The sequence below is a fragment of the Lottia gigantea genome, assembly GCF_000327385.1.
Source record: "Lottia gigantea unplaced genomic scaffold LOTGIsca_209, whole genome shotgun sequence".
In the NCBI taxonomy this organism is placed as follows: domain Eukaryota; kingdom Metazoa; phylum Mollusca; class Gastropoda; family Lottiidae; genus Lottia; species Lottia gigantea.
The window spans coordinates 174,690-197,344 of record NW_008708456.1 but is presented as its reverse complement, the minus strand read 5'-3'; the positions used below and the strand labels follow the sequence as shown (position 1 = coordinate 197,344).

The window sequence follows — 22,655 nt, the reverse complement described above, 5'->3', positions numbered from 1 at the left end:
ATTTGAGAAGGGCTCTGAGTACTCCCCCCTCTCTCCATTTCTATGGTAATGATTTGCTGTTTGTGATACACCCAAAAAGCAGGTTAAAGCACTGCAAAATCAGCAAAAATTAAAATGTTGTATTTTTATAGTGGACTGGCAAAGGGAGAGGGAAAATTATTGTATCAAATGCTTAAAAATATATTTGACATAATTATCTAAAAACCTGTTCAAGCAAAACAATTCCAGTAACTAAAAATCTAGTCCAAAGCAAGAAAAAATGGGGAGCAATAGTTGTATCGTAGTGGACTCAAACATTGAAATACCATCAGATCTTACTTAAAGGCTCAACTAATAAGTGTATTGAAACAAAACTTTTATTAGTTTTATTAGGTACCTCTTGATACATAATAATAAAGATTTTAATGAAACAAGATATTATCTATGCCTTAAAATTAGAAGGCATATACAGAAGACTACTAAGCCACTAGACTAGTAGTTTATATTTTGGTCAATAGCCTGCTAACTTGTAAATTGATTTTGATATACTAGTGATGAAATATGTTAAACTCAGCAATGACTATGAATTGGATCAAATAAAGAGTGTTTAAGATAAGTGTGTTAACGCAATACATTGTGACAGAGTCAGTTACTCAAGCGTTTGAAGTGATAAAGTAACAGTGTGACGCCAGTCTGCCATCTAGCGGTAGTTCATCCATTGGTAATGGCGGGTATACACGAAGGTCCCGAGTTTGGCATCGGGGACTTTGTCCTCCTCAGAGATGTGACATTGGATGGATTTATGGAAAATCTGAAGTTAAGGTAATTATATTTCAGTCCAATGAAAATCTGTGGTGTTTTCGTTTTGTAACTTTCCATATTGACGAGATGAAATATTGAAGCGAAGCCGGCTTCTATCTCACTGCAAGTGGTTATATCTATAAATAACCAACTGTCATTTTTCATTGAAAATAACTCGAGAATTAATCCAAGCCATCAATTACAGTCCACAGATGTCTACCTGATCGATTTAGCCATTACCAAGGTATTCGTTATCAGGTCAAACTTCATAGAAAATTGAAAACTTGATTTATAGATTGTAATAAAGTTTATATACGATACAAGGACCTTCTATAGTATAACAGTAAATTTAACTGATATACTCCATAAGTCCTATATAAAGTTAAACTCTGTATTAAGGCATTATGTTACACATTGTTCAAATATTTTACTATCAAAACATGTAATGTGAAGAAATTTTATGCAGAGGTAAAAAAATGATAGGTGGGGGCATGATAACTTCCTTTGAACACCAGACAAGTTAATAAGCCTTAAAGATCAAAATAAGTAATTTTAAATATATATTTCAAGTATAATATCATTGCTGATTACAATGTGCAAGGAATATTACGCGAATTTAATGTAGAAATCCCTCTGCCTCTTGGTTTGGAAATTTTTGTTTAATTCTCAGAAACCATAAGACAAAAAATTTTATGTTAAGCTCTCCTTCTAAGCCAAAAATTCCCCAGTTTTTTCCAATGTCACAGTTTGACTATTTTGTATAAGTACTATTAGGTTATGGAGATAAATTGAGGTCTTTGGGGAAACTGGGAAATCAAATCATCAAATTAACACTAGCCATTAATCTAATTGGTTCTATCAAGTACTTATTACATCACATATTGCTGAGTTTATCTCTCTCAGTTTGTTGATAGCTATAAAATCACAATTCCTATGAGAAATAGAAGTGGTATGTTTTTCTGATATAATGTATCTATTGAGATACGACCAATCTGTTGTATTTACCTATCTCCTGGGAATTTTAACTCTCTCTCTCTAAATACAGTAGATTAGGTTAAAAAATAATCTCATGTAACAGTTTTAGAGAGTTAACAATGTGGCTATTGATAACTTGTCTCTTAGTCTTGACCTCTGATAACTATATTGAACAGTTAGTAGGCCTAGTGAGCTAGTAAAAATGAATCATTTTTTATAAGTACGATAGTTTTATCTAGCGAAATATTTTGGTCATAGTTTTTTTTCATTTGATACACCAAGGTGGAAATGATTAAAAGCTTACACTGGGCTAACTTACTTGCTTCTTACTAAGCTCCTTTCATGAATTTTTTGAATGGATTTAGAACAAAAGATAGTATTTTTGAAGCTTTGGAAGAGCTTCAGAAGCAATGAAAGCGAAATATCTTGCGATAATCAGGACAATGCCAATATTTTTTTGGCTTTTGGTTTCCTTTAATATATATAATAAGGATAAAAGTATGTAGAGATGAATAAAAACATATTTGTTAATATGCAGCTAGGCCTTATTTAACCAGTTGCAATAACAATTTGGAAATCCTGATATCTCCAACGCCTTTCACTGTACTTTTACTCTATGTAAAATATTGTATATATATATAAAGATATAATATTTTACTTTTTGTTGAATGTAGATAAGAAAATTAAAGAAACATGTAAATAGTTATTATGATGTCATTTGAAAACAAGATATGGTATGATCATATACTAGCCACACCTAACATATGATCATCTATTAACTATAATTAAAATTGTATATTTCGTTTCATTTATCTCCCAATATAAATACTATGGGTTCATACCAATCATTAAATTTTGAAACGTAAAGCCATGGTTGAAATTAGACAGTCATAATATGAGGGCACTATTGAGAAAATTGTGCATCTTATTGGTTGATTAATAAAATCAATTTTGAATTTAGTTTTTTTAACCAATAAGATTGTTAGAATTTTTAATTTTGAATTGTACAAGTTTATTAAGTGTGTTTGAAATAAGCCAAAGGCAATTTTAAAGTTCAAGTGTGTAATTTGAAATATCAAAACAAGAACAATTTTTACTGCTTTTTTCTTAAATTGACTTAACTGAAATAAAGAATGACAGTTTTAAATTCCTTTCAAACATTACTGGCAAATGAAATAATGTTCTTGAACCTAAGTAATGTTTTTGTGTATCTCCTCTTCACATTGACTTTGCTTTTGCTGTCCTCAAGACATTTAAGTAAAATTTAGATAATGAGTAAAGGAGTTGAAGAATAGAGAAAGGGATTCTTATTCTTGTTGTTTTATTTACTGAACTCAAAAGATGTCTATTCTAAAGAATTAGATGAAATCTTTGGTTATATCCAACCATTGGCCTTCCCTGAGAAAGTTTTAACTGACATGATAGATAATTTTCCTGCCAACTCATCTCAATATCCTGTTTAACTCAAGTGTTGAGTGTTTCATTAGATCACTGTGAATCAGTCATTTCTTAAGTCTAAATATATTCGTTATGGTTAGCTCTCATCTTATAAGTTATTAGTACACAGATATTAGCTTCTCCACATTGCCAAGTTACTGTTATAATGAGAAATTAGTTTAAATTCTTCAAATATATTTTGTGTATTACAGACTTTCTGTGATGTTTGAAATTTTTCTTTTGGCTTTTTCAATATTTTAGAGTGCTATGAGTAGCAGGAAATAATTTCTTTAATTTGTACAGCAGTTATTAATTGGACCATAGCCATTAGTTGTTAGGTCCCTTCAATAGATAAGAAAACAACTAAACTTAACCCAGCAATACTGTTTGTTATTTATGTCACTCTGAGATGTGACCTAGTTATTTATATATTTAGGTCAAGTGATAGTGGATAGGTATGATTTATGGTCAGTTTGAGAAATATGGCTTTAAGGGGCTTTGGATGTAAGGGATTTACCCTAGAAAGATAACTCATATTTTTGGCCCCCTCCTCAGGCATTTTCTAGATATGCTCTTGACTATCATGTCGCAATAAGTAACAGTTCAATATAATATATACCTTCTTACACCCCAGCTATTCCCAGTTGAATTTTGTTTAGAGAAACAATGTGATAAAATTTGTGAAAGACTGGTAACCTTGTATTAAAGGTCATCATTCCTCATCCTTCTGCTTGACTAAATTTATAAAGAGTAAATTACAGATAATCCAATAAAGATCATTGCCAAAAAGAGACGAGGTGCTCAAAATCAAATAACAAAGGAACTTTTTGGTAAATTAGTGTAAAAGTAAAAGGCACTTATAGTGTAAGGAAGTATTATATATTGAAAGTGGTGGTAACTCATATCAGTATATATTTTTATGTATAAGAGCCATATGTAACCACAAGGAAAAACCAACAGGGAAGATTTGATGACATTCTGTAAATATTGAATTGTTATTGAAATAAAACTCATATTGAAATAATAATGTCTCTGTTCTCCAGACACCCTTTGTCAACAGTTTTCTGTTGTGGAAAGACCACTTCTGTGTCTATTGACTTTTGAATATTTTAATTATTTAAAAAACAAATCTTCCTTTTCCAATTGTTGGTTTGTTTGAAAGAAAAGATAGGAAATATCTTCAAATCTGACAGTATTGCTTCATCTTCCTCCTTCTGTTAAACATAATTTCCTAGTTTTCAACAATCAGAAAGTAAAAGGATACAGTATTCAATAATTCTGTCATGGAAAAATTCACTCATTGCACACTATTTGTGTATTGTGGTTACCTGTCAGCGAACTCTGTTTCATTTCATTTCAAGCCTTTTATGCTGAAATTTAAACAAAGCACTAAAATGCAGAGAATTCAAAGAGATAAATCTAATTTCCTTGTTGCATTTTTTCATAAAAGATAAGTCTTGATATACAGATATAGAAATGGTAAATAAATCATGTCTGCTGAGTGAAAAATTAGTAGAAAACTACATTTGATGCACCAAAAATAGGTGTGCTGAGTTGATGAAGCCAAGCAGTGAATGTTTAGTGAGGATGTGTGCAAGAGTTCTAAAAAACCAGTTCAAATTGGTTGAAAGAAACTTCAAGATAATACATGTAGATTTAAGATAAATCTTGTTGTTTACATTGTGTGTTGAGATGAGGGCCAATTTAGGATTAAAATTGTCTTTGCCAAATCAAATTAAAACCAGATATATTTTAATTTCTTCAGACCTGACATTTAAAATATTACCCAAAAACTACCAAAAACACAGGACCTGGATTAGACCCAGTTTAAAACAACTACAATACAGATATAAATATAAGATGGTAGTCTTTAAAGTCAACATAGACAATAAAAAGCTAATCTCTTGTAACTTGGTGTTCACACTGTCTATCTAATCCTAGTTAAATACTATTGGTCATGTCCTTCTTGTCTTGACCATTTTAATAATTTTCAATCATCTTGACCACTCTAATAGTCAATGTCGGGGCTTAAAATCTTGAGGTATTATATAGTGATGTCCTTTAGCAATTTGGGTATTGTAAATTTGCCAATTCTTTGCAGCTCTTTCACAGTCAATTCCCAACAGTCTAAGAATCTTTACCAAATATAGACTGTATCACAGTGACATCTGTATGTGTTTTGTGATAGTGGCGTCATAAAACACTTAGTTTTCAAGGAATTGCAAGAACTACAGACGTCTGACTGATAATTGAAATTGTGGAAAATGTCCCCAATACAAATAAACAGTTTAGAAAACCTTTAAAATACCTTTAAAGTAAGTTTTATGATACTATAAGAGTTAGAGTTAATATACTTTGAGAGAATTATTGATTATCTGATATGGAAATAAAATAACTATTTACTGGAATATGTTACCTGGATTAACTATGGTATATCAGTTCATTGTGTTTCAACTCATTGTTGTGTTTAACTTGTCAGATTTACTGGAATTATTATTGTGTATGAGACTGTTACCTCAAACCTTGACTTTATTGACATTTTTTACTTTATGTATGATGTTAGTGGGGAAATTAATTACAGGACTTAATTTGTCATGCTTTTGTTTGTTATTTGCAAAATGACCCCTTTTGCTATTCAACATTTCCTTCGATTAGCCAAAATGAAATTTATCACAATCATCTACAAAATTTATATATGATACACATTCTTGCATTGCTTGTGCACCAACCAAAGTTTTCCAATAGATTGGAGCAAAATCAATGTATATGTATTATTTACTGCCAGGTTAACAATTATAAACATATTTCATTAATAATCTCAATGTTACATGATTATTATTATGAAAGTGTAAACATATCGTTTTAAAACCGTTTTTCTTATACAGGATATGTAATGGCTCAGTGAGTTGAGTCTCTTACACACAAACTTGAAGATTGATCTTGGCATAGAGGCAAACAGTACCTACAGGTTTTAAGGGTGCAAATTGAAAGTGCTAGCTTTGGGAAGGAGGTTAAAGATACCATGATGGTCTGAAAGCAATGCAGACTAGGGTGATCTATAATCCAGTCGCCCCAAAAAGTCCTACTAGTTGCTCAAACCTCTGGAAAATTAGCTCAAGTATAAAACGATCTGCTGACTACAGGTTGGTTTATCCAAAGCATGACATTAGTACATGTACTTATATTACTAGTGGAATGGTTACAATTGTCAAGATTGTTGACTTTACTGACTTGACACCATTGTTTTTATTTACCTTGTTTTACAGGTCATGAGTAGACAGATAGCTTTCTGTCCTCTCTTACAACATTTTAACCTTTTACTGTCTGCAGTAGTTTTCCTCAACAACAAATTATTTCCATCTGTTCAGACATCTCTTCGTGTCTGCACAAGACTCTGATAGCTAATTTTAACAGGTTTTGGCTGGCCAATCTGAGACAATTTTTATACGCCCACATGAAATGGGGGGCATATATTGCCGTCACCCATATCCGTCCGTCCGTCCACAATTGCTCGTAAACACTCTACAAGGCACAATTCTTGACGGATTTTGATGAAACTTGGTGAGAGTGATTGTAGTCACCCAAGGATAAACCCTATCGAAAATCAGAAAAATTTAAACATATTTAGTATGAGTTATTGCCCTTGTTCTTGAAAACGCGTTCAATTTTAGCTTGTAAACACTCTAGAAGGCGCAATTCTTGATGGATTTTGACAAAACTTGGCATGAGTGTTGGTTATCACCCATGGATAAACCGTAGTGAAAAACAGAAAAATTGAAAAATATTTAGTATGAGTTATTTCCCTTGTTCTTGAAAACTCGTTTAATTTGTAGTTCGTAAAAACTCTAGAAGGTATGATTCTTGCCAGATTTTGACAAAACTTGGTTTTATTATTCAGTTCCGCGCAGAAGATTGAATATTTGTCTTCTAGAGTTTTCACGAGCTAAAAATTGAACACGTTTTCAAGAACAAGGGCAATAACTCATACTCAATATTATTCAGTATCACCCTAAAGAGTTCAAAAGAAGTGTATGAATATTTCATACTGGTGATTGTTACTGTACTGCTAAATATTTTTATTCAAAATCAAAGCTGCCATTGGGCGTATATTACCTTGCCTGGCAAGCTATCTTATAAAAGAGGTTTTTTGAAAGCATATTTACTTGGTTTGAAATTCAAAAATTCTTAAATCGAAGAGTAAGTGTACTCAAAAAGAATTATTCCATTGTATTTTGCAGATTTCAGAAAGGAAAGATATATACATACATTGGTGAAGTTGTAGTATCAGTTAATCCCTATAGACCAATAGATATATATAATACCAGCTATGTGGAACAGTACAGGGGGCGCGAGATTTATGAACGCCCACCCCATATATTTGCCCTGGCAGACAGTGCCTATAAAAACATGAAAAGGAATTCCAAGGACACCTGTATAGTGATATCAGGTTAGTATTGTTTGTTTAATAGATATCCAGTATGTTTCTGGTACATTCAATTTTTGTCCAATTAGAAAGCAGATAAGATTTCTATTTGGGCACTATTTCAATCATATTCCCAAATTGTTTGTACAAACTATGTTTTTCAAGCTGGTCAAGCTGGTCTCCATCTATAATCTTTAGAAATTCTTCAATATACCGTTTTAAAGTTAAAGACAATGTGTTGTAATTTATGGCAGCCAATTATAAACAATATTTAAAGTTAGCTGATGTTACAAGTCATTGTTTTACCATGAAAATGAAAAAATTCTGATCATGTGAAATATCTGCAATTTCAGTCATCTTCAGCCAAATATCTTGATCACAAAGAGAAATCATAATTCAGTAGATAATGTTCAAAAGTTAAATAATACCCTGAGAATCTCCTTATGAAAGCCCTTATTTGTCATAAAAGCAAAAATATAATCCCTAAACACATTGATATAACCAACATGAGAGTTGGACTAGACCAAGATATCACCAAGACAACATTACTTGAGTTTCAGATCTCTATTTAGAGAGGTTTCTTATACCTTGTTTGAAACCATTAAATAAAGAAAAAAACTATACTACAATTGGTGCTATATGGATTTATTGATGAACTTAATTTGGTCAAATTTTCATTTTTCCAGCCGACAGTTTACACTACTTGTTTAGTTTTATCAGATCCTAATCCGCCTTAGGTCTTGTTCAAATCACTGATGTTATGTGCAACAAACAAATGTTACCAATACTTGACACAGTGGTCGTGTACCATTTTATTTGTAGCCATATTGTAGATTCTATCTTCTTGAATAATAAGTTATTTAGTATGATGAAAAAAGGTTCTGAAAAATTGACCAGATTATTTTGTTATTTTTGTAAGCATTATTGCAGCATAATGGTTTTCAGTTTAAAAAATGAAATGGAGCTTATATCAGAAATGTAAATGTTCAGAATGATTTTAATCATTACAAAAAATAATCGCTATGAGCACTTTATCGTGACAAACCTTGCAATCAAGGCTTCACCAGGTTTTGTTACTTGTCACGTGATCAGTAGCTTTCATTTCCACTCAATGATAACAAGATCCACATTCATTCCTTCTATGGATGTGCAGTATGCCCAAACCTGTATGATAATATTTTGGGTGGTTATGCTCTATATGATCTGTTGTATCTAAGACTACATAATGATAGGTAAAAAAACCCATGATAAAGAATTTGTTAACAAGGAAGATAAAATGTATGTTTATAATTTACAATAGGGTTTATTTATCTGGTTATAACAACATAACATATGTTCATTGAAATATATCATGTATATATTTTACACTTCAAAGCCCCGTCTTTATTTTCTTCATTTGTGTTACACAACAGATTTCCAAATAATTTTCCATCTAAATGCCATTTCTGATGTCTTCTGAGGATCTTGACTCTATGAATGCTTCTAAAGATTTTCTGATGATAAATCCAATTGCTTTGAAGGTGAAATGCACTGGGAGATTTTTCCTTTTGACTGTCATGTCCAATTTAATACACTAATTCCTGAAATGCCAATCAAGATCCATTCTTTACATTTATACTACAATACTCTCTAGGTATAATCTAAATATTCCATAATATGTTTTATTTTAAAATTTGAAATATGTGCTTAGCCATACAAGATGTGATTAACTTGAAAGGACACAGTTCACTTTGATGGTGTGTATAATATTAATTAGTTAATTTAAGACAGATAGAGTTAGACATTTAAAGGTAATATAGAAAGGATTTAAAATTCTTAAAAATTTGACATTTTACCAGCAGATAACACTGTAAAGAAAAGTTAGCTAAAAAAGATGTACAAATAAAGAAAAAATTAGTATGGTGCATTCTATCCGCTGTAAGAATAAGGTTAAAGATTTGTGAGAAAACGTTCACTTTCCCTTTATCATTCTGTTTCAAAATCAAGGTGGAGAGTTTACCCAACAAAGTAATTTTCATCTTGATGCCATTTTTCTTACCTACATGTTGTAGAAATAAATAAGACCTCCTCTGTCAAATGCCTAGGAATATATAGTTGCTGTATCTGTGACACTGATAAATAACATTAACAAGAGTTGGAAAGATTCAGGTCAAGAATTAACAATAGAGGAAAACAACAAGTAGATATATATACTGAAAGACAAGAGAAATATTCCTTTGAAAAACAGATAAGACACTGGTAGTTAAGTTCTGTAACTAGATAGTAAATATATGTCCAAATTATCTAAAAAGATGCATTTTTATTCCAAGAGTATAACAACCCTGTGTTCAGATGTCAGCTTTCAAAAATACATTTCTTATTGCAATTTTGATTATTGATATGACTAGAATCTTTCAGTAGAAAACTATAAAGAGCTACACGATTGTTTTTTTACTGAATGGTAAGCTTAATTGGATTCTTAAGATTCTGGTCTTCTTTATCAAGCATTGACCTTAGGAAAGAAATGCTGAGTGTCAAATGGTATGTCATAAATCTTAAAGCATTTAATGTTATGTAAAGAAAGCTATGTATGGTCTATTTGTTAGTTGTTAAGCAGCTGCCAATGTTGAATGGTTAAACATATTCCAAAGTCATTGTATTAAATTGCCATTTCTGGTTAATATTGTATATTGTAACCAGTATGATTCAAGTTTCCTTGTTTGACTTATGTTTCCGCTCAAACTTAATTCATTGAATGACTAGTTGTGATTTGTCATCTATTTATTGATGTATTATCATTTCCTCAAGAATAGGGTGTTTTTGATAATCTATAAATCTTTGAAAATAGTGTTAACCTTTTCACACTTTTATTAGGCTCATTACCAAGCTAAACCTCATTTCTCATGTAGAATATATGATCTTAAAAATAGCCTTAAAGGGTCGTCATTTTAACATTCAAACGCGGAGAATCCTTGACACACATGGATTTGAAGGCTCGAATTTCAACAGTGAGTAGTAAACACTATTACTAATTGGCTTAGCTCAGAAAGGATCATTTCTGAGACTAAAGTATGATTGGTAAAAAAGTAAGATTAAGTACCAGTAGTGTTTAAAATATTAAAATTGAATCTCATGTTTAATCATCCTATCATTGGCTATATAAGTTATTGTGAAAGAAATTTGTCTTGGTGTTAAAGTTATTATTCTGTTCATGAAATATGACCAACAAGGTTTTAAGGGGTTAATTTTTATAATGCAGCGAGCTCATTGGCTCGTATTAGATCTGAAATGATGATATAAAGTCTTGATTTTCCAGAAGTAAAGAATGTGTTTATGACTTATGACCTAGTCTACCTGGAGGTATTAATGTTACCTGATACATAGTTAACCTTTGCGCACCATTAAACTCTTGTTATTATGCTGTTTGTCAAGTATTTTGGAGATGTCTTCAAAAAACTTGTTCAGAATCTACCTATATATTACCTATAGCCAGTGTGAAAAATTAGAGAATCATATTAATTTAAAAAGATATATATATTTCTTTTCATAATGTAAATAATTAGAAAATGAAAACTTTACATAGAATCTGTATACTAATATTAAGTAACTTGTAATTTTGTGCTGATAATAATATAATATATTGCCTTAATTGATGGTAAAATTGTATTTTCAGTGAAAGTTGTAAGTTTGTATGTTATGACTAACTCTACAAATATTTCAATTATCTTCAGTCTGTGTTGAAGTATTTATACAATAAATCTTAGGCTAAAACAAAATATTTCATAGCTTGGCATATATATCTTGTTTATCTAGGTTTATAAGGACGCCAGAACGTAGCCAGTAGAATGTAGCCAGAGTTGACTAGCCTAAGGTATTATGTTAATACTGTAAACTTGTTACAAATATTTACTTTACCAGTTGATAGAGCTCAATATCAGAGTCATTTTATTATTAAAATCTGGTTTCTGATTGCAGGCTTAAAAATTCATGCGAGTCGCGTCAAGACTCTCATAAAGTCCATTTTGATTCGCACAAAAACGAAGTTACTTTTTTTCATTATCCGCTAACCATTTTCACTTGGCGAAGGACAGAGGTTTTGTCCGGATCGTCAAGCTCTAATGGTCCGGCCTTCATTAAGAGTCAATACTATTTATAGTCTGGATGACCAAGCCACTGATCTGTGGTAGTAACAGTTTCAATGTTATTGTTAACTTATAAACGAGGTTCCAAGGGTAATAGTAATTGATCCTACAGCGAGCCGATGATATATTTCTTCATAGTTTTCATAATCTATTATATTATTAATATATAATGGCATAGATTTATATTCATATACTGTAAAATAGATAAAAAAAACACTGATAAATAGCGTAATTATTTTTGATGACCACACGCCATAAAATCCATTCGAACACCGCGCACGAAGTTCCATCATGGCTTCGCGGCAACCATCAAGCAGCGTTAAAAAAAATACGTTTCGAAACAAACGGTGCTAAATGTGTGGCAGCAAGAATTAAGGGACACCTTTGATTTCACCTTTGATGGTCATGTACAGTCATTTGCAGGGATTTGCTAACAGAACATGGCATTTTATCTATATTTTGTGTAAAGCATTCGGAGGAAACTCGCAGATTGCATTTGCGAGAGTCCATCTGGATTCTTCTGGATTTGGACGAATTTTTAGGCCTGGATTCTCTTGCAATTCAGCGAAAATTTTTTTTGATGTTCAGATTGAAGTCCCTTTGAGGCCTTTCTCATATACAGCTCTGACCAATGACATACCTGTCACTTAATATGTTGATAATTGCCTTGAAGTGACAAAAGTCTAAAATTCCCAATGCATTTTGTTCTAGCATGGAACATGTCTTTAATGTTGCACAGAAATGATACAGAAATTGAGCCTTATAAGCTGATTAAAGAAAAATTTAAACAACTTTATCTCTAAGAAGTGATAGGGAAAGAAACAGTGTTGTTGAAATAAGAAAATACATAGAAACAATTGTATTTATAAACCTGTCCTCAGTTGAAAGTAAACTGAAAGTGAAATATTGATTATGTTTTCTTATTTTACATACACCTTGATAACATGTATTTCACAATGAATAAATACATACTTATCTTTTTCCATTTTCACTGACTTATTACAATATATCTTATATCATTTAAATATATACAGTAATGATATGATTTGTGCAATGCAATTTTTTACATTGAATTGACTTTGGAGACTTTTCTTTTTTCCAAGAACTTTGACAAATTTGGTTTAGTTGGCAAATATTCTGATCACAAAATAATAATAGAATTTTGATTTTTTTCTGACAATGAGAAACCCTTGTATCTGAGTAATGAAATGAATAACTCCTCTTTTTTTATGATCATATTAAGATATCCGAAAGATATGAAGGTGTTTCTATTTGAATAAATTTCTTCTTCAAAAAAAATAAAGGGTATACTATGAATATCTTATTTTGAAATCTTCATGTTAAAGCTTGATGTTATTTTGAATTGATACTATACTAGTCACTTTCAAATTGATATATATATATTCCTAGGCTATTTCAGTCCCTGTTAATAAACAGTAAATGAGAATTTTTAGATTTTCCAAGCTTTGTGCTACTTGTCATTCTCCCTTCTACATTAGTCTACCAATATAAATTCAGGGAAAGAAGGCAATGACCTACCTACCACTTACAATGATAGATACAAACAACCAGTAAACTATGAACCATCAAGTGTGCCTTCTCCATTAACCTCCACACACCAAATCAAATGTGAAGTGAATTTGACATGAGTTCTATATTATGTTTAGGATAAAAAGGTTTATTTTTTTGTTCAAATGTATTTGACATCTGTCTAATATAATATGTTTCACTAGTAAAATGTATTATAAGTTGACTCAGTGTAATATCTTCCTGTATGATAACATTTAATGAATGCTCTTTTCAAGCAATCAAACTTATCTGTACAATTTGAAGATGAGGATGAGGATTTTGAGACCCCATTTCAAATTAGAATGAGGATTTTTAGACCCCATTTCAAATAAGAATGGGGATTTTGAGACCCCATTTCAAATAAGAATGAGGATTTTGAGACCCCACTTCAAATAAGAATGGGGATTTTGAGACCCCATTTCAACTAAGAATGAGGATTTTGAGACCTCATTTCAAATAAGAATGAGGATTTTGAGACCCCATTTCAAATAGGAATGGGGATTTTGAGACCCCATTTCGAATAAGAATGAGGATTTTTAGACCTCATTTCAAATAAGAATGAAGATTTTGAGACCTCATTTCAAATAAGAATGAGGATTTTGAGACCCCATTTCAAATTAGAATGAGGATTTTGAGACCCCATTTCAAATAAGAATGAGGATTTTGTGACCTCATTTCAAATAAGAATGAGGATTTTGAGACCCCATTTCAAATAAGAATGAGGATTTTGAGACCCCATTTCAAATAAGAATAAGGATTTTGAGACCTCATTTCAAATAAGAATGGGGATTTTGAGACCCCATTTCAAATAAGAATGAGGATTTTGAGACCCATTTCAAATAAGAAAGAGGATTTTGAGACCTCATTTCAAATAAGAATGGGGATTTTGAGACCTCATTTCCAATAAGAATGAGGATTTTGAGACCCCATTTCAAATAAGAATGAGGATTTTGAGACCCCATTTCAAATAAGAATGAGGATTTTGAGACACCATTTCGAATTAGAAAGAGCATTTTTTGAGACCTCATTTCAAAATGATAGGAATTTGAGACCCCATTTCGAATTAGAATGAAGATTTTGAGACCTCATTTTGAAATGAGGGTGAGGATTTTGAGACCCCATTTCGAAATGAGATTAGAATGAGGATTTTGAGCTACCATATGACTTTGGATCTTAAATACATTTTGGGGTGTTAATTTTGGCCTTGAATACATGTTAATGGTCTTTGGATGTTCAGAAAAACTAAATCACATAATCTATTTAACTTATGATAATCAGTGCAGGTTATTTGGTAACAACTGCCTTTTAATTAAACTAATTATAAATCTCATGTCCATTGCAGGTGAGAGCGGGGCTGGTAAAACAGAAGCATCTAAGATTATTATGAGATATATAGCTGCTGTTACTAATATTAGTGGACAGAAAGAGGTGGAAAGGTTTGTCAAACATCTTCTATAAACTTTTCATATCTTCTCAGTGCTAAATATAACTATTGTAGGATGTATCACCAGCAATGCCAGGTATGCACCCCTGATGCAAATATTAGACTGACTAAAGATATAATCTCAACTCGGCAACTCTTTTACAGCATCATCTTTGAAAAAAAACAGTTATAATCATTAACTAACTCACTGTTAAAGATGACAGAACAGGCAACAAGTGGATGAAAGTGGTTTATTATGATTGTTATAAATAAAAAAAAAAGGAAAAGTGGATTTGGTCACTAATATTATGAAAGAAACCAATACACTTTTCATATATTTGTGTTTGAGTTACTTGATTATATAATTTTCTATTGCAGAGTGAAAGACATTCTGATCAAATCCAACGTTATATTGGAAACATTTGGTAATGCTAAAACTAACAGGAATGATAACTCCAGTAGGTTTGGAAAGTATATGGATATTAATTTTGATTTTAAAGGAGATCCGATTGGTGGCCACATCAATAACTATTTATTAGAAAAGGTAAAGGTTGTTCATTTGTTTTATGCCTTGTTGATTTTTTATAAATATGTTTTGATGAAATATTAAATCAAGCTATGCTTTGTCCTAATTTGTAAGGATTATTGATACCATTTTGGGTAATGGAAGCCATGTCCAGGATGTCACTCACAAAAACTTGGTGGATCAAAACTTGATGATAAAATTGATTTTGAATTTGATATGTTATAGAGTCGAGTTGTTTACCAACAAGAAGGAGAAAGAACATTCCATTCCTTTTATCAGGTACTGGATTTATTTTTTAATTTCTTTATCACCACACCAGACTTCATATGACCCATTAAGAATATCATTGTTTACTTTACCATTCTCCTTCAAATATTCAATACAGAGTAATAGAGTGTGAAGATCTTTTTCAAGAATTAATTTTAATGGGATTCAAAAGTGATTTTCTGGAATTTTTATGTGTTCAAGGAAGACTTATAGCTTAGACTTCCATCATTCCATTTGTCAGTGGTAATTCAAGAAAAACTTGATCTGATTATGACAAATCCAGCACAACTTCTACTAGACTTGCCAGATGTCATTATCAGATTTTTCTGGAATTACAGGAACAATAGGAATGCAATAGTGAAATAAAAGCTATAAGTTTCCTAATATTCCTTGGATTTATTTTTTTTATGCAGATCTTTAAGTCTTCTGAATGTCTCTATGATATTAGTTTGTTATGTAGTATATTGTTATATTTTATAGTTATTGAGTGGAGGATCTGAGAAGCAGTTGTCAGACTTAAAATTATCTCGAGATTGTAGTAAATATTATTTCATATCACAAGGTGGTAGCTCACAGGTAAAATCTCCCTTTAATGGCGTCTTGATATTTTTTGCTCAGATATGATTGTAGATGCAAATAGGAAGAATATGACTAACTGGGTATGGTTTATGGCTTGGTTATGCATTCCATATCATTTTGAAGTAGTATAAGTAGTTATGAACATGATAATTGATCTATTTGTATCTGTGACCAACCGTTGTCCACCTATTTTCCTAGATAGCATAGTCTGTAAACTGTCCATAATTTGTATTGCTGGCATGATATATATATCCGTGAATTGATACATTGCTTTAGGACATGCAAGATGTAGTAGAAATTTCACACTAATTTTGTCATGACATTTTATGGATGTTATATTTCAGGTGCCTACGATAAATGATAAACGTGAATTTAAAGCAGTTAATGATGCTATGAAGGGTGCTGGATTTTCAGCAGAACATATCAGCTCTTTATGGAAAATAGTGGCAGCTGTCATTCACTTAGTATGTTTTGAAATCCCAAATAGAAATATCAAAATATTTCGGTTCCTTTCGAAACATCTGTAGTCTTTATTTTCCATTTGAAAAAATTTCCTGAAAATTTCTTAACAATCATCTGAATGCGAAATGTTGCTCTGAACTAAAGAATTGTACAAATAGAATCAATGTCAGAACATTAATGGCCAGAAAATGAAGCAACAATTTTAATCCTGCATGAAATGAACTATTTTATATGCTTTATTCCAGGGTGATATAAAGTTTGAAGCTGATCCTGACCAACATGAACAAGTATTGATATCTAACCAGAATAACCTGAATGATATAGCCAGATTGTTCTCGGTGGATGTTGACGCCTTACAGAAAGCCTTATGTTTCCGAACAATCGCTGCTGGTGGTCAGGTGGTGGAGAAAGGGTTAAAACAAACAGAAGCACATTACGCCAGAGATGCTTTTGCCAAAGTAAGAATTTGAACAGACCAAAAGACACTATTGTTATCCATGGAAGTCAGAATTATACAGCTCAATTACAGCTTCAGATTGGAATCATATCTTATGGTTCTGCAATAAAAAAGATTTACCATGGAATTCTATAATGTTATCACTGAACTGTTTAAAATTTGCTTACAATAGTCGGGAAATTGCTCAGATATACAGAAATCACTGACATACTCTCAAGTTTGATGTTGTGTATGCATTGAAAGAATCTGTATCAGATTGTATGTGTCTCTATTCATAAGCTCTATCCCAACCCTACTTAATGTAAAGTATTTGACTTGTATACTCTTTTTTGCAGGCTACATATGATAGAATGTTTTCATGGATTGTGGGTAGAATAAATGAGTTAATAGATCCGAAGATAAGTGGATTGAAATATGTGGGTAAAAATACTGTGATAGGGGTTTTAGATATTTATGGGTTTGAAATTTTTGATAATAATAGGTAAGTCTTCATCACTTAGTTTCTCTTTGCATTAAATGATTTTCAAGTGTTGCAAGATCATTGTATAAATTTTTAAATTTGAAGATACATGCATTTGTCATAATTGAATGGTTTAGGAGAGCTGTACTGTAAAACTCAGTTAATGCCTACTTGATTGATTTGTCGGCCTTTTTACTTATAATACTAATATTACTGGTGTTCATATTGATGTAAGCCCCCATTCTTATTGTTTTAACACAATAGATAAAAAGAATGATTTTAGAAAAAAGAATATTATTATTCTCTTCCTTTCAGTTTTGAGCAGTTTTGTATCAATTATTGTAATGAGAAGCTACAGCAGCTATTTATAGAATTGGTATTAAAGCAGGAACAGGAAGAATATATGAAGGAAGGAATAGAATGGCAGCATGTAAGTTTTCTTCTCTTATTATATTTTCAAGCAATATATCATATGAAATAGATAAAGAATGGTTGAAGATAATTGTGTGTTAAGGACCTGTTTCACAATATTTAACTAGGATTCATTCAACATTTTAAGAAATAAGGTAATGCAATGTGCTAATAACATATAAAGCTATATTTAAAATTGATTTGAATGATTGACCAATCAAATGACTGGAGCAGGTCCAAGGAGAATGATACTAACAGATTGAATATTTGAACTGTCAAACATATTGTAAACAATGTTACTGTAGTGTGGTTTGTCAAGGCCCTCTGTAGTAGAAACTTTCTACTGGAAAATGATTTGATGATTTATTTCAAGGTTGATTATTTTAATAATAAAGTGATCTGGTTGAGTTACAACATACGGGAATATTAGCTATATTAGATGTTGATGTTTATTTTAAGGTTGATTATTTTAATAATAAAGTAATCTGTGATCTGGTTGATGGAATATTAGCTATATTAGATGTTGATGTTTATTTTTAGGTTGATTATTTTAATAATAAAGTAATCTGTGATCTGGTTGATGGAATATTAGCTATATTAGATGTTGATGTTTATTTTAGGTTGATTATTTTAATAATAAAGTAATCTGTGATCTGGTTGATGGAATATTAGCTATATTAGATGTTGATGTTTATTTTAGGTTGATTATTTTAATAATAAAGTAATCTGTGATCTGGTTGATGGAATATTAGCTATATTAGATGTTGATGTTTATTTTAAGGTTGATTATCTTAATAATAAAGTGATCTGTGATCTGGTTGAGTTACAACATAAGGGAATATTAGCTATATTAGATGTTGATGTTTATTTTAGGTTGATTATTTTAATAATAAAGTGATCTGTGATCTGGTTGAGTTACAACATAAGGGAATATTAGCTATATTAGATGTTGATGTTTATTTTTAGGTTGATTATTTTAATAATAAAGTAATCTGTGATCTGGTTGATGGAATATTAGCTATATTAGATGTTGATGTTTATTTTAGGTTGATTATTTTAATAATAAAGTGATCTGTGATCTGGTTGAGTTACAACATAAGGGAATATTAGCTATATTAGATGTTGATGTTTATTTTTAGGTTGATTATTTTAATAATAAAGTAATCTGTGATCTGGTTGATGGAATATTAGCTATATTAGATGTTGATGTTTATTTTAGGTTGATTATTTTAATAATAAAGTAATCTGTGATCTGGTTGATGGAATATTAGCTATATTAGATGTTGATGTTTATTTTAGGTTGATTATTTTAATAATAAAGTGATCTGTGATCTGGTTGATGGAATATTAGCTATATTAGATGTTGATGTTTATTTTAGGTTGATTATTTTAATAATAAAGTAATCTGTGATATGGTTGATGGAATATTAGCTATATTAGATGTTGATGTTTATTTTAAGGTTGATTATTTTAATAATAAAGTGATCTGTGATCTGGTTGAGTTACAACATAAGGGAATATTAGCTATATTAGATGTTGATGTTTATTTTAGGTTGATTATTTTAATAATAAAGTAATCTGTGATCTGGTTGATGGAATATTAGCTATATTAGATGTTGATGTTTATTTTTAGGTTGATTATTTTAATAATAAAGTGATCTGTGATCTGGTTGAGTTACAACATAAGGGAATATTAGCTATATTAGATGTTGATGTTTATTTTTAGGTTGATTATTTTAATAATAAAGTGATCTGTGATCTGGTTGAGTTACAACATAAGGGAATATTAGCTATATTAGATGAAGCTTGTTTAAATGTTGGTAAAGTTACAGATGTGGTATGTATAACTTTTGTGAATATTTTTTTATTTCAAAGAGGAATAATAGTGGCTAAAACTTTTGTTTCCATCCTTTTCATAATGTTAGAGTGTTTTTTTTAACATCATGAGCTCAGAAATATCGTTGCAAAGCCTTTTGGCCAATAAAATATTACATTTTTTTCAGATGTTTTTACAGGCCATGGCAACCAAATTAAATAAACATGATAGATTTACCTGTAGATCGGTAAGAATTGAATCTAGGTTGCCCTTTTATACGCTCACATGAATATGTCCGTTGGTCCGTCTGTCAACATTTCTTGTGAGCGCTATAGTGACTACAGTTTTTATCTGATTTTGATCAAACTTGGTGTGATGCTTTAGATTGATAAGATCTCGATCAAGTGCGAATTTGACATATTTTCGATGAATGGTTTTTGAGATATTGCCCTTGACTTAGAACGCCCTGAAATTTGTTAAAATTTGTTTGTGAGCAGGATTGAAGCTACAGTTTTCATCCGATTCTGATGAAACTTGGTGTGATCATTGGAATTGATAAGATCTCGGACAAGTTCTAACTTGACGCATTTTCGATGAACGGTTTTTGAGTTATTGCCCTTGACTTTGTTAAAACGCGTCGAAATTTGTTAAAAATAGTTCGTGAGCAGGATTGAAGCTACAGTTTTCAACCGATTCTGATGAAACTTGGTGTGATCATTGGAATTGATAAGATCTCGGACAAGTTCTAACTTGACGCATTTTCGATGAACGGTTTTTGAGTTATTGCCCTTGCCTTTGTTAAAATGCGTCGAAATGTGTTAAAAATAGTTTGTGAGCAGGATTGATGCTACAGTTTTCAACCGATTCTGATGAAACTTGTTGTGATCATTGGAATTGATAAGATCTCGGACAAGTTCTAACTTGATGCAATTTTGATGAACAGTTTTCGAGTTAATGCTATTAACTTACGAAAAACGCGTAAAAATTTGTTTGTGAGCACAATAGAAGCTACAGTTTTCAACCGATTTTGATGAAAATTGGTGTGATCTTTGGAATTGATAAGATCTCAGACAAGTTCTAACAAGAGATATTTTTGATGAACATTTTTTGAGTTATTGCCCTTGACTTTGTAAACACGCATCAAAAGTTGTTTTTTGCCCTTGATTAGAGCTGTGTGATTTAATTGTTTGTTGTATTTGGGTTATTGATATTGATTTTTCAAAAATTTTGTGGAAATATTCAGCATAAATAATTTCTTCAATTTGAGAAAATTCATACTTTAGTCACTAAAGACTGTTTTATCATTTCTGACAGCTGCCAGTGGGTGTATGTTACCTTGCATTGCAAGCTATCTTTGTATTCAAATAGCACATAAGATTTGACTTATCTTGGTAAAGTTAGATGGAGAAAGAGCTGAAGGTCAGCAAGATTCACAGGTTTTATTCTATTGTCAGATGGGTTGGTCTTCTCTTGCTGTGCATACTTCTTATATATTTTATATTTAACTTTGTAGTTGAATGCTGCTGATAAAACATTACAACATGATCGAGATTTCCGTATTCGTCACTATGCTGGTGATGTATCATACAGTGTGATTGGCTTTATAGATAAAAATAAAGATACACTCTTTCAAGATTTTAAACGACTTCTATACAACAGGTTAGATAAAGATTGTTGTCTTCTTGATCAACAAGTAGTCAAAGATTTTGTCTTCCAGCTGGTCCTAGACCAAGCTTTTTAGAATGATCTTTCCCAGATAGCCAAGTTGTGTTCACCAGAATAATGCATATTACTCAGAGAATAGAATCAAAACCAAGCAAATAATGTCAAGCTACAATGTTGTAACCATCAGAGAAACATGCAGAGATTACATGGTGCAGATCTCTTGCTCTTACTTAAAGATTGTGAGGCTTTATTATTTAGTCATTATACTTTTCAGTAAAGATGAATTAATAAAATCAATGTGGCCAGAAGGTAAACAGTCTGTCACAGAGGTAAATATCTTCAGAATGATATCTTGTATTAATAATTTGTTGAAAAGGTTTTTTCGGGATCATTTAATTGTTTGAGTAGGTAGCAGGCCTACTTGTTTCTGTCCATTTTGAGTTCATTTGCCTTTCTCATTCACTTTTGATTCTGGATAATCCCATTTACTGGCTTGAAGATTTTATATCCAAAACATGTGTTAATAGGAGGGTATTGTTGGGTTTGACTTTAGCTTCAAACATCTATAATATTCTTAGATAAGGGCATATAATTGTTAATATCCCCCTGAGAATTGAAACAGAGAAAGATCCTGTCCTAACAATTTCCAATAAGCTCTTATTCTTATTTTTCAGACGACTAGACGTCCTGTAACAGCAGGTACTAACTTTAAAAACTCTATCATAGCCTTAGTGGAAAATCTAGCTTCTAAGGTAAATATATATAATTGATCTCAACCACATAGCAAAATAATTGAGCATTTTGTGTATAAATTTGCATACTCTTCCCCCAGGATCTTCCTAAATAGTATTATGATTTTTTGTCTATTTTGACAGGAACCACATTATGTAAGATGTATCAAACCAAATGAATTGAAATCTCCATCTGTTTTTGATGATGAAAGAGTGGGCCATCAAGTACGATATTTAGGATTAATAGAAAATGTTAGAGTAAGACGAGCTGGTTTTGCATTCAGAATGCATTACGATAGATTTCTACGCAGGTAATCATATTTTAGTTTTACTAATAGCTTTTCAAATAGCAGGTGCCCCTTTGATTGTAGATATTTCTGATGAATTCTAGACCATTAATAATGTCCACTAATGTGTCCGTTGTGTGTATGTGAGAGATATTGAGAATACATCCCATCCAAAGCTCAGTCCTTCATATAGGAAGATTATTGTCATTGTGCAGAAAGCACTTCCTATTTTCATGGATACCAAGCTTTATTATTCATGTCCAATT

At 31.2% G+C, this 22,655-nt stretch overlaps 1 protein-coding gene across 1 annotated transcript in view; it reads left to right on the top strand.

Annotated features, from left to right (window-relative positions):
* Positions 1–703: 703 nt before the first annotated feature.
* LOTGIDRAFT_143556 (hypothetical protein) overlaps positions 704–22,655 on the top strand; it is a gene marked incomplete at both ends in the record, with an annotated part of 38,582 nt that continues 16,630 nt past the window's right edge. The window contains 16 exons of the mRNA XM_009054022.1: positions 704–801; positions 7,431–7,639; positions 14,648–14,741; positions 15,107–15,272; positions 15,480–15,533; positions 16,002–16,097; positions 16,445–16,564; positions 16,808–17,020; positions 17,355–17,500; positions 17,795–17,909; positions 19,617–19,727; positions 19,894–19,953; positions 21,220–21,365; positions 21,646–21,700; positions 22,046–22,123; positions 22,247–22,413. Of these exons, the coding sequence (XP_009052270.1) occupies positions 704–801; positions 7,431–7,639; positions 14,648–14,741; positions 15,107–15,272; positions 15,480–15,533; positions 16,002–16,097; positions 16,445–16,564; positions 16,808–17,020; positions 17,355–17,500; positions 17,795–17,909; positions 19,617–19,727; positions 19,894–19,953; positions 21,220–21,365; positions 21,646–21,700; positions 22,046–22,123; positions 22,247–22,413 (1,928 nt within the window). The remainder of the gene's footprint in view (positions 802–7,430; positions 7,640–14,647; positions 14,742–15,106; positions 15,273–15,479; positions 15,534–16,001; positions 16,098–16,444; positions 16,565–16,807; positions 17,021–17,354; positions 17,501–17,794; positions 17,910–19,616; positions 19,728–19,893; positions 19,954–21,219; positions 21,366–21,645; positions 21,701–22,045; positions 22,124–22,246; positions 22,414–22,655) is intronic.